The following is a 16,069-nucleotide window of genomic DNA, read 5'->3' as shown; positions in this document are numbered from 1 at the left end:
CATGAGCCACCGTGCCCGGCCATCTAACAAATTTTACATTTAACTTTATTTGAATGCAATAGAAAAAAAATTAGGAATGAAATTGAAGGGGCTGCTGAACTTCAGATAAATGTTTCTTCATTGGTTCCTAAAAGGAATAAGTAAGCCAGTGTTTCTCAAACTCAGGTATGTGCCAGAATCCCCTGGAGGACTTGTTAAATCACAGATTGCTTGGCCCCACCCCCAGGGTTTCTGATTCAGGAGGTCTGGGGTGGGGCCAAGAATCTGCATTTTTAACAAGTTCTCAGGTGACGCTGATGTTGCTGGTCTGGGACCACACTTTGAGAACCACTGTATTAAGGTCAAGAAAAAAAGAAAAGATTGTGGAAAAACTTAAGGTTGGTCACTAGAGTTTTACCCCATATTATAATCTTAAGACATGACTTGACATGACACCTGGCCATGAATGATGAGACGGTTAGTTCTTAGTCTTTATCCCACTTTACCTCCCCCATGTCTGAATTTGTCAATGTACATTAATTCTTCTTTGTCAAGATTTATAACATTTACATCCTATTCTACATCTATGATTCCTCAGTTCTTAAATATTCATTCTGTATTTTAATGGACTCAGAGCTCATAATCATATTTGATGGAATTTTGTTGGGGAACCTGGGTATCCCCTCTCTTCTAGGTTCCCATTAAACGTCCAGAACCAGAACTCACTAGACCCAGTCAAAGGTGTCTCTGACTTCTGCAGGATTTGGCTTTCCTAGGCTGCTCTGAGACCTGGGAAATGCCTAGTCCTGGTGAATCTTACCCCTTCTGCTGAGGTCCTGAGATGGTAGCAAAGACTTTGTTGTCCCAAGAGTTTTCCTTGACTCTCCTCCACGTGGCCTGGTCGCCTCGTCAGAGCCTTCGTCCATACTGGGGCCCACTGTTACCAAGATTTTTGTCATCTCCATTGTTTTACTCAGTGCTACTTATGGGGATGGGTGACGGATGAAGTCATACCACACCTTGTTGCATCAGCTTCTTCTCCTTCCTTCCTTGCTTGGTTGCTCTTGGTGAATTTGTGCCTGGTGGTTATTGAATTTGCTGGGTAATAAAGATGATAAGAGTTTCTCATCCAGCTTTACTTTTCTTGCTTCTGCCTGGAAGTATCCCCATCTTTTTTTAAAAAAAAAAAACTATTCAAAAATGTAGGATTTATTAGGTAAAGTGTGGTACGTAGTATACATCTACATAAATTATTATATGTAAATGTAGCGAGTTTCTTTCCAATAGAAAAAAATGAAAATGTATCATCCAAAATATTTATAATAGTGTTCTCTGTGATAAGACTATGGGCAATTCTTCAAATTGAAATTTATATTGAAATAACTCTAGATTCACATGCAGCTATAAAATAAATAATACAGAGAGATTCCGTGTACAATTTACCCAGTTTTCCCCAATGCATCAATTTTTAAAACCAGCAAAACCACCAAAAGAATAGTGCCTTCTGAGGTTGGTGAAACCAATAGGAAAAAACATGACGAGGGGATGCTGAACCAGAAATGCCAACTTGTCTCTCAACTTTTTGTATATATGTCCACTAAAGTACTTACTCTACATTGTGATTCTTTGTTTTTGTGATTCTCTTCTTCAGTAGTGCATGAGCTTCCTCACAGCAGGGACTGTGTCTTATTATCTTTGTCTTCCCAGTACCAGCGAAGGGCCTAGCACGTAGGGGAGGAAGGGGAGGAGGCAATGGTATGGGACTTATTAAAAAAAAAAAAAAAAAAAAAAACTTGTCTTCTCAAGTCTTATGCATTCAATAATTCAAATTCTTTCAAGTCAATAAAAAATGCTATGGATAACCTTTTGTTCAACCTCCATATGAAAATTACACAAGTAGTTCCTAATAAACATATTCTATTATTCCCTATTCATTCATTATTCAACTAATATTTAATGAACTCTTACCACATGTCAAATAGGAAGCTGGGTGCTGGGGATACTATGGTGGACAAGACAGACATGGTCCCTGTCCTTATTTTATACTCTAAATTATCAAGCTGGTTTTTCCTTTTAGGTTTTAGATCTTATACACACAATGTTTTCTGCATAGGTATTTTGCAGATAACACGCTTTGCATTTTGAGACAGTGCCAAAAGAATATCCAAATAGGGAATCAGTTGTGGAATGAATAACAGTAAATCAGCCATCTTACCTTTATGTGTTACAATAAATAAAAATTGAGCTATAAAGGCCATTTACCAAGTTATATTTCTGTTTAATGTCCATTTTTCCTATTAGACTCTTTGTACCATAAAGGTAGGGTCCATGTGTCTTGTCTTCTTGTTCATTGATGTAATTTTAGTACAGTATTTGTGCAATACATAGTTCTCAATCAAATGATTAAATATTCAAGGCTCATAACTGTCCCCTAGAATATGGGAGTAAATGAAATCAATTATTTTAAAATTTAAGACAGATTTTATAAGTACCTAACACAATATAAAGTTGCCATACTACCTGTGTGCATGCATTTCTTTCTTACCATAAATGGAATGCTAAATATGTTTGGAAAACCTGACCTACAGAGATTGTACACAGTACAAGACAGGCCATCTACCTAAATTTATTACCTGCTTAGCAATGAATCAAGTGCACCTGCCCCCCCTTATCATGAACTCACTTAAGGAAAAGGCTGCCCTATCTTTTAAAGATATGGAAAAGAAAACTGAATGTACTAAGATTTTTCACATCCAGTCATGAAAAACCAAGTTCTTATCAACCTTCACATTTTAATTTTGAAAGCTCTGTCTTTGTAAGCACAGAACAGGGCTTTAAACATCAACAGGTGCTATCCAAGGCTATAAGTCTCCTACAACATTAAAATAATGTTCTCACAAACTGGCAAGTAACTTCTTTAAGCAGAAAGAGCAACAACATTTTATTTTATTACAAATAAACATTTCACAAAAATGTAATTGGGAATGTATATGTACTGTTAAGCAGAACACAGAAAACATAAAGAAATAAGGTATTGGGACCTAAAAATTTCCTTTAAAATCCCATCCATTTGCTCTTACACATAGTAGGTACGCACTACATATCAACTGAACTAAAAGTAAACACTCTATAAGATGTGCTTGCAAAATGTGTAATGCTGTAGTAGTAAAGTACAATTTTCAAATATGAGATTTTGTGTGTCAGATTTTTAAAAAGCCTTTAAAAATATGATATGCACAAGCTTGCCCTGAGGGAAAAATAAGATGGACTATAGATTACAAAATCTTTACATATTTTCCACAATAGCATTTTGAAATTGGAAAAGAGCAAATAGTTGTGGGAAAAAACTGAATGAACATATTACTAAAAATTCAGTGCACTCATAACTACCTGATGGAATATTTGAAGCACCTTGTCTCTTGCCTTCTTATAATATGAAATGTATGAATTATATAGGCCTTGATCTTCAGAAACTTAAGAAAACTTCGAGTTATAAGCCAAAATGTCATCAGAAAAAGAAAAATCTGGTATAAAATTTTCTACCATAAGGCCACTGTTTAAAGTTCTTTCATGTACAGACACTATACAATTCAGATGCTTGTTTTTGTTTTTATTACGTAAGCAAAACTTTCAACATATAAACGTCTGAATATAACTTGGTGAAGTTCTCTCTATGAAACCATGCTCAGAGAAAAATGCATCAACAAATAATGCCCTTCAAGTGATTCTTTTGAGACTTTTTGCAAAGGAAACTGTAGTTAATACAACTTTTAAATTGAATACTGTAATTTAAAAGCAATTGTTAGGTGTAAAAAAGTTGCAGCATTCCACTACTAAAAAATAAAGTTATTTTATCAAGAAGTTACAGTATTAGTGCCTTAGTGTCACTTCTAACTCCTGACAAAAAGAGAGAGATGCTCCCAAACATTCTCCTGTAGTGTCATTTCCATTTGTACGATTTCAGATTAGATTCCTGTAGCAACATCTGTATATTCCTATTGAGAAAAAACAAGAGAAACAAAGACTTCAAACAAAGTGTCAAACATCTGAGCTAGTTTACACTGCAATTTTCAAAGTATTTTCATTTATACAGTGTTACTTGCACCCTGAGATTCCCACAAAGGTATGTGGAACCCCAAAGGCACAAAGTAACAACAGAACACATCAAAGCAATATCACATGATAAATCAATAGGACAAAGAAAACATATGGCGCTAGATAACACCTGTATTAGTAAACTGATGAAAATAGTATTCTGCTATTTGGGTGAGTTTCAGTGAAGGCATCCCTGGCATAAAATCAAGACTCTTAAACCTTTGGCTCTCAAGTATGGAGCCTGATACTGCACACGCACATCTCAAATTAGTATTTTATCTTTTCCATCCTATATCTCTAATTCTAAAACTACATGGGCTCTTCTAACTGACTGATAACTGCAGAGAAAGTTATTAGAGGGGGAAACACCTTCTTGCTTTTGGATGGTTAACTACAGTATAAAAAGCTTTAAGGCTTCAATAAATACAGGAAGAAGAATTTACACGAATAATAAGACTATGATTAGAGGATAATGAACGTGGATTCTGTATTGTGATACTATGCACAATATTCAATTACCAACCACAAACTGGACATAAGACCATGCAAGTAATAACAGAGCAAACATGGTAGAATGGCACATTTTTCAGGAACATTAAAAAATAAAAATTTATTAATATACATATCCTTACCTTTCACTAGGATCTTACACTATTAAAACTGAAAGAAATGTAAAAGTTGATTTATTTTTTGGCATTTATATTAGTATGGAAATGTTTAATTCCAAACAAAAAACAGTGCTGATAGAAAATTCTTATTCTTCTATTTTGGTTAATGAAATGTTCAAAATACATGCACATATATATTTGTCAACATCATTCCTTTAAATAGAGGTAGACTTCATTGTATCCTAGTTTTTTACTCATTATACAATATAAAAATCATATAAATTTATTTTCAAATAAAATATGTTACCTACTTATAACTTTAAAAGGAAATTCTAACTACAATAATTCTAAAATAAAATTCAGTTGAAATATCTTGTTAAATGTGTGATTATTTTGAATTACATTCACCCTTGACATAGCTTCTTTCATAACCTATCTCCACTTGATCCCTCCACCCTTTCAATGATTTAGAAGCGTCCCCCACCTCTGTTATTTTTTTTTTTTTATTTTTTTATTTTGAAACGGAGTCTCCATCTGTTGCCCAGGCTGGAGTGCAGTGGTGCAATCTTGGCTCACTGCAACCTCCGCCTCCTGGGTTCAAGCGTTTCTCCTGCCTCAGCCTCCTGAGTAGCTGGGACTACAGGCACATGCTACCACACCCAGCTAATTTTTGTATTTTTTGTAGAGACAGAGTTTTACCATGTTGCCCAGGCTGGTCTTGAATCCTGGCCTCAAGTGATCCACCCACCACAACCTCCCAAAATGCTGGGATTACAGGTGTGAGCCGCTGCACCTGGCCATAAAAGCCCATTTTTAAGCAGAATGCTGAACTAGATGTATGAGCACTTCTTATCTAGGTTTTCATCTGGGTCACTGCACATGTTCCCTTGTTGGTCTTCCTGCACCTCATCTCTTCTCCCCAGAACCTCCCCACCCACTGCTAACTACGTAGCCATCCTAAAGTACCACTTTCTCCCCAGTCTAGGAAGATGTCCTAGTGCCACTACATCAAACCGTAAATATCCTGCCCAGCTTTTGGGGCCCCCTATAATTTGCACACCTCCATTTCTCCCCAACCTCACATCCTACTGCCAAACATGGGTCTTTGGCTTTAGCCCTTTCTATGTCTTGCTCTTCTTCAGGCCTCAGCTTATAATCCATCTCCTCTGAGAAGAGTGTATCAATGAAAGTACTTAGCATATATCTCCTGACCATTCCTACCATATTGATTTTCTCTTCCCTTTAGGCATTAACCATCTGTGAAGTTAAGTTCTTCAAAAATATGATTGTTTGCGACCAGCCTGGCCAACATGGTAAAACCCTGTCTCTACTAAAAATACAAAAAAATTAGCTGAGCATGGTAGTGGGTGTCTATAATCTCAGCTACTCGGGAGGCTGAGGCAGGAGAATCGCTTGAACCTGGGAGGTGGAGGTTGCAGTGAACCGAGATCGTGCCATTGCACTCCAGCCTGGGCAATAAGAGTGAAACTCCATCTCAAAAACAAAACAAAAATATGGTTGTGTTGACCAGGCGTGGTGGCTCACGCCTGTAATCTCCGCACTTTGGGAGGCTGAGGTGGGCAGATCACTTGAGGCCAGGAGTTTGAGACCAGCCTGGACAACATGATGAAACCATGTACTTCTACTAAAAATACAAAAATTAGCTGGCTGTAGTGGCGCACACCTGTAATTCCAGCTACTCAGGAGGCTGAGACAGGAGAAGGGAATCGCTTGAGCCTGGGAGGCGGAAGTTGCAGTGAGCTGAGATGGCACCACTGCACTGCAGCCTGGGTGACAGAGTAAGACTCCGACCTCCCTCCAAAAAAAAGGTTGTGCAGAAAAGGGTTAACAGAGCAGATCTGACTGCTGTCTTTGGAAAGGCCTGCTTACAGAATGGTCCTTGGCCAGCATCTGGGAACTTAGATTTCAAAAGGGTTCCCACCATTAACTGATGGGTGCTGAAACTGTTTGTGTAAATAATATGCTTTATGCTGAGCACTCGTTTTCCTCCTGGCAGTCTGGAATTTGGGTATGTGCTTGGCAGGGGATGCCTACGTGATCAGCCCCCAGTAGAAACTCTTGGTACTGAGTCTCTAGCAAACTTCCCAGGGTGGTAATGTATCACATGTGTTGTCACAACTCGTTGATGAGGAAATTAAGTATGTTCTGTGTGACTCCACTGGGAGAGAACCCTTGGAAACTTGTGCCTGGTTTCCTCTGGACTTCGCCCTATATGCCTTTTTCTTTTGCTGACTTTGCTCTGTATTCTTTCACGAGAATGACTATATGCTAAGTTGTCTGAGTCCTAGCAAAACCTGGGGGTGGTCTTAGGGACCCCTGACACAATGGCTTTTGTTCACTAACAGTTTAGAGCATATGGATGGATGTGTATGTGTGTGTATGAATAAATTCAACTCTATTCAATAAGCATTATCTGAAGATTGACTATATGAAAGGTAATAAGGTAAGATAAAAGATTGATGAGGCCAGGTGCAGTGGCTCACACCTGTAATCCCAGCACTTTGGGAGGCCGAGGCAGGTGGATTGCTTGCGCCCAGGAGTTCGAGACCAGCCTGGCCAACATGGCAAGACCCTGTATCTACAAGAAAATACAAAAATTAGCCGGGTGTGGCAGCACACATCTATAGTCACAGCTACTTGGGAGGCCGATGTGGGAGGATCACTTAAGCCCGGGAGGTGGAGGCTGCAGTGAGCTGTGATCACACCATTGCACTCCAGCCTGGGCGACAGAGTGAGACCCTGCCTAAAAATAAATACATACATAAAATTTAAAAAATAAAAAGCTTAACGAGACATCCTCAAGATTTGATAATCTATCTGGGGAAATAGGAAGGCAAATGACACTAATTAGAGACTAAATGAAACACAAGTTAAAGTGGGGGCTTTGATATGCTTTACAGTGGGTCTTAAAAGGAAAGTAGGGTTTAATAAGAAAAGAATGGGATTCAGGAGGCTATTTCTAGCTAAGAGAACAGTAGGAAAAAATGTACAAATACATGAAAATACAGTATGCTTCAAAAAGCAGAGAGTCCATGGGGAAATGCAGCTAGTAAGATAGCTTAGAGTTAGACCTGGCTAACAAGTTTAGTCTCTTTTCTTGTAGGCAATAAAATACTTGGAAAGTGTTTGTGCAAGAGGGGTATGATACAATCTGTGTTTCAGGACAATGACTGTGATTGAAGAGATGAAATAAGAATATCACAAGAAGCAAGGAAACAAGCTAGAAGACTCCAAAGCTTCCAAAACCAGATCAGGGATACATAAGAATGCAGAATATAGTAAAAGCAGCATTTTCAATTAGTAGGGAAAGGACAATTTTCCAATAAACAGTTTTAAAAAACTATTTATTGGGGAAAAAAGTTAGATCCCGACTTTACAGTATACCATAAAAATAAAATAAATTCCAGAGGCCAAGACAGGCAGATCACTTGACATCAGGAGTTCAAGACCAGCCTGGTCAACATGGTGAAACCCTGTCTCCACCAAAAATACAAAAATTAGCCAGGAGGGTGGCACATACCTGTAGTCCCAGCTACTCAGGAGGCTGAAATAGGAGGATCACATGAACCCGGGAGGCGGAGGCTGCAGTGAGCTGAGATCATGCCACTGCACTCCAGCCTGGACACCAGAGTGAGACTCCGTCTCAAAAAAATAAAAAATAGGCCAGGCGTGGTAGTTCATGCCTAATAAATCCCAGCACTTTGGGAGGTCAAGACAGGCAGATCACCTGAGGTCAGGAGTTCGAGACCAGCCTGGCCAACACGGTGAAACCCCATCTCTACTAAAAATAAAAAAATTAGCTCGCCATGGTAGTGGGTGTCTGTAATCCCAGCTACTCAGGAGGTTGAGGCAGGAGAATCACTTGAACCCGGGAGGTGGAGGTTGCAGTGAGCTGAGATCACGCCATTGCACTCCAGCCTGGCAACAGAGCAAAACTTCGTCTCGAAATAAATAAATAAAAAATAAAAATAATAAAATGAATAATAAAATACATTCTAAATGGATTAAATATTAATTTGTTTAAAAGTTAACCACAGGCCGGGCACGGTGGCTCACGCCTGTAATCCTAGCACTTTGGGAGGCCGAGGCGGGCGGATCACCTGAGGTCAGGAGTTTGAGACCAGCCTGGCCAACACGGTGAAACCCCGTCTCTGCTAAAAATACAAAAATTAGCCGGGCATGGTGGCGCACACCTGTAATCCCAGCTACTCTGGAGGCTGAGGCAGGAGAATCACTTGAACCCGGGAGGCAGAGGTTGCAGTGAGCCAAGATCACACCATTGCACTCCAGCCTGGGGACAAAAGCGAGACTCAGTCTCCAAAAAAAAAAAAAAAAAAAATTAACCATAAACCACTTAAAGGAAAGAATTTTTATAAATTTTATAAATCAGTAAAGAATTTTTATAAGCATAAGCATGAGATGAAATCTAGAAGCCATATGGGACAAACTGGACAGATTCATGAACATCTAAAAGTTCTGTAATATAAAATCCAGTATAAACAGCTGACAAACACCAGCAAAATGTATGACAGCTTAATACCCTCAGTAGATCAAGAGCTCTTACAAATCAACAAGAAAAAGTACCACCCCCAAAGTACTGACAAAGTACAGAAATCAGGAAACTGAGGAAAGAAATACAAGTGGCCAATGGACACATAAAAAAGATGCTTGCGCCAGTAATAATCAAAGAAAGGCAAATGAGAACTACTTTCTGTTATTAGGCTGACAACTGAAAACAAAGACTGATCATGTACAGTGCCAACTAGGGTGTAGGTAAACAGGCCTTTCATGTACTGCTGGTGAAACCATAAATCAGTAAAAGGGGTAATATGGAAAGGTACCAAAATGTCCATGTGACCAGGTGGTATTACTGAAAATAACAGAAACCTGGAAGCCATCCCAAAGTCATCACTAGAGGCTTGGTTAAGTAAGTCGGCAAAGGTTGAACTGGGGTATGTGTACCCTTAGGAGTATATGAAGACTTTTCAAGGAGTATGTGAGTACAGATAGTTTTAGAGAATTAATTTCTAGATCATTAAATTCCCAATGTTCACATTCTAAAATTATCCTGCCTGCACAATTGGTTAAGGCTGGTTCCTTACCTCCCACCTTACATGAGAAACATACACCTTCTTCTCACTTTGAATCTTACTATTGTGTATCACCTGCAGACCTCCAGGAAAGGGGTAATTTGAAACACTGGTTTGGTGTCAAGAAAGGGAACCAACATTAACAACTAGCAATAAATAGCATACTTCTGCAAGTCAGAAGGTTCCCAATTCTTTGCCTTTGTTTAATAAAATTGAAGGATGACAAAATCAAGCTACCAGTGATAGAACATTCAAAATACTTTTTGATGATAGATCAGTATGTGATTTGTTTGGCCGAAAATTCAGAGTGAGTCCAAAGAACTGAGTGGCATTCCTACAAATAGAAGTTCCTTAATTCCCATCTATATAATCATATAAATGGGGCTTCTCAGCACTTATATCTATAAAAAAATAGAATACTTGAATACTATATTATTCTACTAGCAACAGTATCTATGAATACATAAACTAATTGAAAAAATGCATTTGCAATAAAACTTCTTTTGTTTCATCAATACTGAACAAAACTTATAATATATTTATGGCATTTTGATCAACTGTAATATTAATTCAATCCAGAGGAAATATTTAACACTTAATAGTCACAGAAATCTAATTAACATTACGCACCAAATAGATTTGGTGATCAACAAAACACTTTTAAAGATAAAATTCTATGGAGGGGCCAGGCACAGCAGCTCATGCCTGTAATCCCAGCACTTTGGGAGGCCGAGGCGGGCAGATCACTAGAGGTCAGGGGTTCGAGACCAGCCTGGCCAACATGGTGAAACCCCTTCTCTACCAAAAGATATAAAAACTTAGCCAGGCATTGTGGCACGTGCCTGTAGTCCCAGCTACTTGGGAGGCTGAAGCAGGAGAATCACTTGAAACCAGGAGGTGGAGGTTGCAGTGAGCCGAGATCATGCCACTGCATTCCAGCCTGGGTGACAGGGTGAGACCCTATCTCAAAAAAAGAAAAAAAAAATTATATGGAGGAAGTGGAATGAAGTCCAAATTCAAGGCAAAAAAGGAACAATGTAAGATTTCTCACTGTTAAAAGAATTTGCGTATTTAAAAAAAATTGATAGTATTAGTTATCGAATTCCTGTGGTATGCAGGTTCCTCCAAAGAGATTTAAAAATATAATGTAACAGTTTTAAGACTGTCAGTGTTTATAATATGCCAGAAATTGTATCCTATACAATAATTTATGATAAAAATGTTAGATAACCCACAAATGTGCAAGAAGGTAGATAACTTTTCAAAACTTTATAGAGTATGGAGTAAAAAGGTTGAAGAGCACTGAAATAAATAATTAATACATCCATAGAGTGGAATAATATGCAGCCATTAAAATGGATGAATCAAATGGAGTAATGAATGAGTGATGGAAACGAGAAGACTTGAAACTATTAAAGTTGGAAGGAGAACTGGGAGAATTAGTAGGACATGTTTCTAGCTTGGCTTGGCTAGCTTCGAGAGCTAGGGGACCTGAGGGAAAATGAGTGGTTGGGGGAGGACAGCAAGTCTGATATAATTTTTAACAGCTTTACTGAGATGTAATCCATAGACTATACAGTTCACCCATTTCAAGTGTATAATTCAGTAGCCTTTTAGTATATTCACAGAGTTGTGCAACCATCAATCACCACAACCAGCTTTAGAATATTTTTCTTACCCTAAAAAGAAATCCCATACCCATTAGCAATAACCCATACCTGCTTTCAATTTTCCCCTCACCCCCGAGTCACTGGCAACCACTAATTTACTTTCTGTCCCTATAGATTTGCCCATTTTGGACATTTCATATAAATTGAATCATAAATATATGGTCTTTTGTGTCTGGCTTCTGTCACTTAGCATCATATTTTTAAGGGTCTTTCATGCTGCAGCATGTTTCAGTGCAAGTTTGATTTTTTTTTTTTTTTTGAAATGGAGTCTTGCTCTGTCACCCAGGCTGGAGTCCTGGGATGTGATCTCGTCTCATTGCTACCTCCGCCTCCTGGGTTCAAGTAAATCTCATGCCTCAGCCTCCTGAGTAGCTGGAATTACAAGTGTGCACCACCACGCCCGGCTAAGTTTTTGTATTTTTTTAGTAGAGATGGGGTTTCACCATGTTGGCCAGGCTGGTCTCGAACTCCTGAGCTCAGGTGATCCGCCTACCTCGGCCTCCCAAAGTGCTGGGATTACAGGTGTGAGCCACCGCGCCCAGCTGCAAGTTTGATTTTAAACATGCTAAATTTGAGGTGCTTTTAGGACATCCACGTGAGGGTGTCTGGGAGGCAGCTGACAATCTGGAGGTCAGTAGAGTAGTCAGGGTTGAAGACATCAACAGATGTCTGACGGCTGAAATCTTGGGAGGAGGTAAGGGCAATGAAGACAAGAAGGGGGATTAAGAAAAGAGAATAATATCATATCACACTAGGAAATGCTTACATTTTAAAAGAATTCACGGAGGAAGACAAAACCAAATAAGACAGAGAAGGCAGAGAGGTAGGTAGTGAAACTGAAGACTCCAGATCCTAAGCACTTGAAAGCGATGATGCCCTTATGCAACACTTCCTTTGCACCCTGGCACACTTCAGCTCAAGGGACCTGGTAAGTGTATACTAGATTTCTGTTGATTCAGCTGATCTTGGTTCCTGTTCTATCTTCATACTCCGTGACTTTCAAGGTTTCTTTCAACCCCCAAAACCACGAATTCCAGTCTCTAACTTCCTTCCTGCACTGTCATTATGCCTTCTTCTCTCTTCCTTTCCTATCCATGGGCAGAGCTCTGGTAAGCACCGCAGCACCTGAGGGCTGCTGGAGAATGCTCCTTGGATCTCCACTGCCTTGGAACTCCTTGCCTTCCTGACCAAATGCACTATTACTTACAGTTTTTCAGAGGCAATATTCCCAGAGGTGACTTCATTAATTCTTACTAGCTTCTTTGTTCCAATCTAGTATATAATCAGACTCTCAAGAGTTTCTGAAAACTTCCTATGATGAGCAGAGGATGCTTCCTGGGGGTACTTCTGAATGCTAGTGGATTAAAGACAAGCCTTATTCCAGGTAGTAATAGACATTCCTCCCACCCCTTCATCTTCCAGCCCAAGCACAGAATCCAAGAGAAAGCAAACACAGTAAAAGGGACTTAGGGTGCCACAATGGAATATGACAAGTACATGATGAATGAGGAAGAATTTCCATTCTGTACTTATCTACTACTGCTTGGGAATCTGACTACTTTGTAGGCAGCTGGAGAGCAATGCAGTTTAGGGAAGCCACCATCATTCTGGTAAGTGGAAGCAGAAGATGTATTAGGAGCACATCTATGATCCCCACCACCACCACCACTCCCCAAAGCTGCTTTTTGTTGGAGACAGGAAGTGCATGGCATAGGATGGCACAATCACCAGACTGTACTACAGATGAGGAAATGCAAGACCTCCCAGCCATGAGTGATCACCCAAGCATTTCAATATGGCAGGGGAGTGAGGAGTCCAGGCAAGATCTGTCTAAATCTTCCTGGTGGACTTTAAGGTATATGGGAATAAGCAGGTTCACATCCAATTTCAGACTCAAGAAGGTTCCAGGGCACTTAGATTAATTAATGATGCATCCTTAATGAGTCTAAGTGGTGGTCTAATAACTGCCAAAAGAATGAACTCTCTAGCGGGGCAAAAAGCCAAAGCAATGCAGAGATGCTGCTCAGACTAAGATTTCCCTCTAAGGAAGACCCTTCCAAGTTCCCTCTGATGCTAAAGCTTGGGATGAAGAGTCATATAAATGGTACCTCACACCCAGGAACCCTACTTAAGTAAAAATGTCCCTAATTTAAGGGAAAAGGAAAGCAACACTGGAAGAAACCAGAGTCTCCAGGCCTTCACTCTTTTTTTGAGGGCACAAAGGCCTCAGATAAAATGGACTAATAGGTCTAAGCCATCAGTTTATACACATGGAATGGGATTTCAGAGTACACAATACTACTCGGACAGCTGAAAGGCCAAGTTAGTCTCAGGTATCTTACTTCAGACCCTGGCACAAACAGAACAGCTTCAATGCCTCATTCCTTTCTCTAAAGGTTAGGAGAGTGGAGCCCAGCTGTTGAGTAGGGTGTTAATAGTAAGGTAACTGAGTTGATGCTATACTCGTAGAGCTGGGCTTTGTTCAAACACAAATCTATAAAAATTCTGGCTCTGGCTTGCTTGCAGGCACTGACAGTAGCCAGATTGGAAAATTCCATGTCAAAGTGGCTGCAATAGAAAGATATATGAAGCAGCATCCAGAAGGGTGGGCTTAAGAAAAACAGGTAGTAGACACTGAAAGAATAGTAGATACTAATTAAAAAAAAAATTCAGTGTGTTGAGACACTGCTAATGCAGCCAGACGGCAGTGAAGGGCAACAGGAAGGTTAGGCTGTGACCAGCGCTGAACCCTAACTATAACTGCTACATTTTAGATGATACAAACAGCCTAGGCCTAAAGATTGGAAACCCGTAGCAGCCTGTAGCTTCTTCTAGGATATACTTCTTATGTCCTGTGATGAAGGCCTGATTTCTGATTTCTATTTGCTGTGAAGTGGGGCTGGTGAGCAATGTAGTCTGGAAGAATGGGGTGGTCAGCAGGAATTGGGCAAACTGAGGCAAAGAAAAGAATAACAAAATGGAGCAAGATTCATGATATATAGAAACGATAAGCTGAAGCTGAGAGTCAGGTAAGCACTCAGCAGCCCCAAGTCACTGAAAAAGATGGAGCAAAAATAGAGTCAAGCTAAAACTCCAAGTTTAGCACAGAGCTAAAAGAAAACAAACAGATACCATGTACCAGAAACCCAACCTTGAAACTGAAGAGAAGGCCTGCCTCAGTCATTTTCCTTGAGTGAGAATCAATGAGTAGCTCCCCTGAAAACAGTCAGGCTGCCATCTGTGACTGGGGACAAATATCTGAAAGGTCTGCTGCAAAGAAACTTGCTACACAAGGCAGGAAGAGAAGCAGCATCTCTACCTAAGCCCTGGCACAGCCTGACAGTGGGGAGATACACAAGATGGGAAAATGATTCCATTGACACTTTAAAAAAAGAGATGGGGGCCAGGCGCGGTGGCTCAAGCCTGTAATCCCAGCACTTTGGGAGGCCGAGACGGGCAGATCACGAGGTCAGGAGATCGAGACCATCCTGGCTAACATGGTGAAACCCCGTCTCTACTAAAAAATACAAAAAAACTAGCCAGGCGAGGTGGCGGGCGCCTGTAGTCCCAGCTACTGGGGAGGCTGAGGCAGGAGAATGGCATAAACCCGGGAGGCGGAGCTTGCAGTTAGCTGAGATCCGGCCACTGCACTCCAGCCTGGGCGACAGAGCGAGACTCCGTCTCAAAAAAAAAAAAAAAAAAGAGATGGGGCTGGGCGCAGTGGCTCACGTCTATAATGCCAGCACTTTGGGAGGCTGAGGCAGGTGAATCACATGAGGTCAGGGGTTCGAGACCAGCCTGGCCAATATGGTAAAACCTCGTCTCTACTAAAAATACAAAAATTAGCTGGGCGTGGTGGCAGGCGCCTGTAATCCCAGCTACTCAGGAGGCTGAGGCAGGAGAATCACTGGAACCCAGGAGGCAGAGGTTGCAGTGAACTGAGATGGTGCCATTGTACTTCAGCCTGGGCAACAAGAGTAAAACTCCATCTCAAAAATAAATAAATAAAGAGATGGCTTTCCTAAAACCATGAGTGACATACATGGTGAAATTAGAAATCTTCTAAGGTACTCAGTTAAAACTGGGGGTGTATGTGTGTGACATAAGATATTCTATTTAACTCTAAAACATAAAAAAATAAGTTGCCAACTTCATTCTACTCATTCATCTTTTGAAAAGTGTTAAGATTTACTAAAATCATTAAGCAAGTTCAGTGTAAAGGCTTCATAAGCGTAAGTATTTAAGAACACGTTTATGATTATAAGTTATAAAACCACAGTTGGGCTATTCAATAGCAATACCAGAGATACACACATTTCTCAGAAGAAAATATTAGCCTCAAATCATGAGCAATGAGCCTATGAATTGACAAACATGCCTCACTTACTGATATAATGCTACTGTTCTCATCTCCTTTTTTCTCTTCCTGTTCTTTTTTTTTTAAGTTGGGGGTCTTGCTATGTTGCCCAGGCTGGCATTGAACTCCTGGGCTCGAGCTATCCTTCCGTCTCAGCCTCCCAAGTCGTTGGGACTACAGGCATGTACCAGTATGCCCAGCAATTCTCATTTAAAATATAATTATTTTGTAGAAGTTAATTTTATGGCA

General features: G+C 40.1%; 1 protein-coding gene across 5 annotated transcripts in view; it reads right to left on the bottom strand.

The window, feature by feature from the left end:
• Positions 1-1,172: 1,172 nt before the first annotated feature.
• BCLAF3 (BCLAF1 and THRAP3 family member 3) overlaps positions 1,173-16,069 on the bottom strand; it is a 74,427-nt gene continuing 59,530 nt past the window's right edge. For 4 of the 5 annotated variants that reach the window (XM_026451881.1, XM_026451885.1, XM_026451884.1 and 1 more), the window contains one exon: positions 2,896-3,974. In XM_026451881.1, the coding sequence (XP_026307666.1) occupies positions 3,945-3,974 (30 nt within the window). In that variant the 3' untranslated portion in view covers positions 2,896-3,944. Of the gene's footprint in view, positions 3,975-16,069 lie in introns of all 5 variants that reach the window. The other variant, XM_026451883.1, reaches the window with a different exon arrangement.

The sequence above is a fragment of the Piliocolobus tephrosceles genome, chromosome Y, assembly GCF_002776525.5.
Source record: "Piliocolobus tephrosceles isolate RC106 chromosome Y, ASM277652v3, whole genome shotgun sequence".
NCBI lineage: Eukaryota > Metazoa > Chordata > Mammalia > Primates > Cercopithecidae > Piliocolobus > Piliocolobus tephrosceles.
The sequence above is the reverse complement of the archived record's forward strand: the minus strand, read 5'-3'. Positions and strand labels throughout refer to the sequence as shown.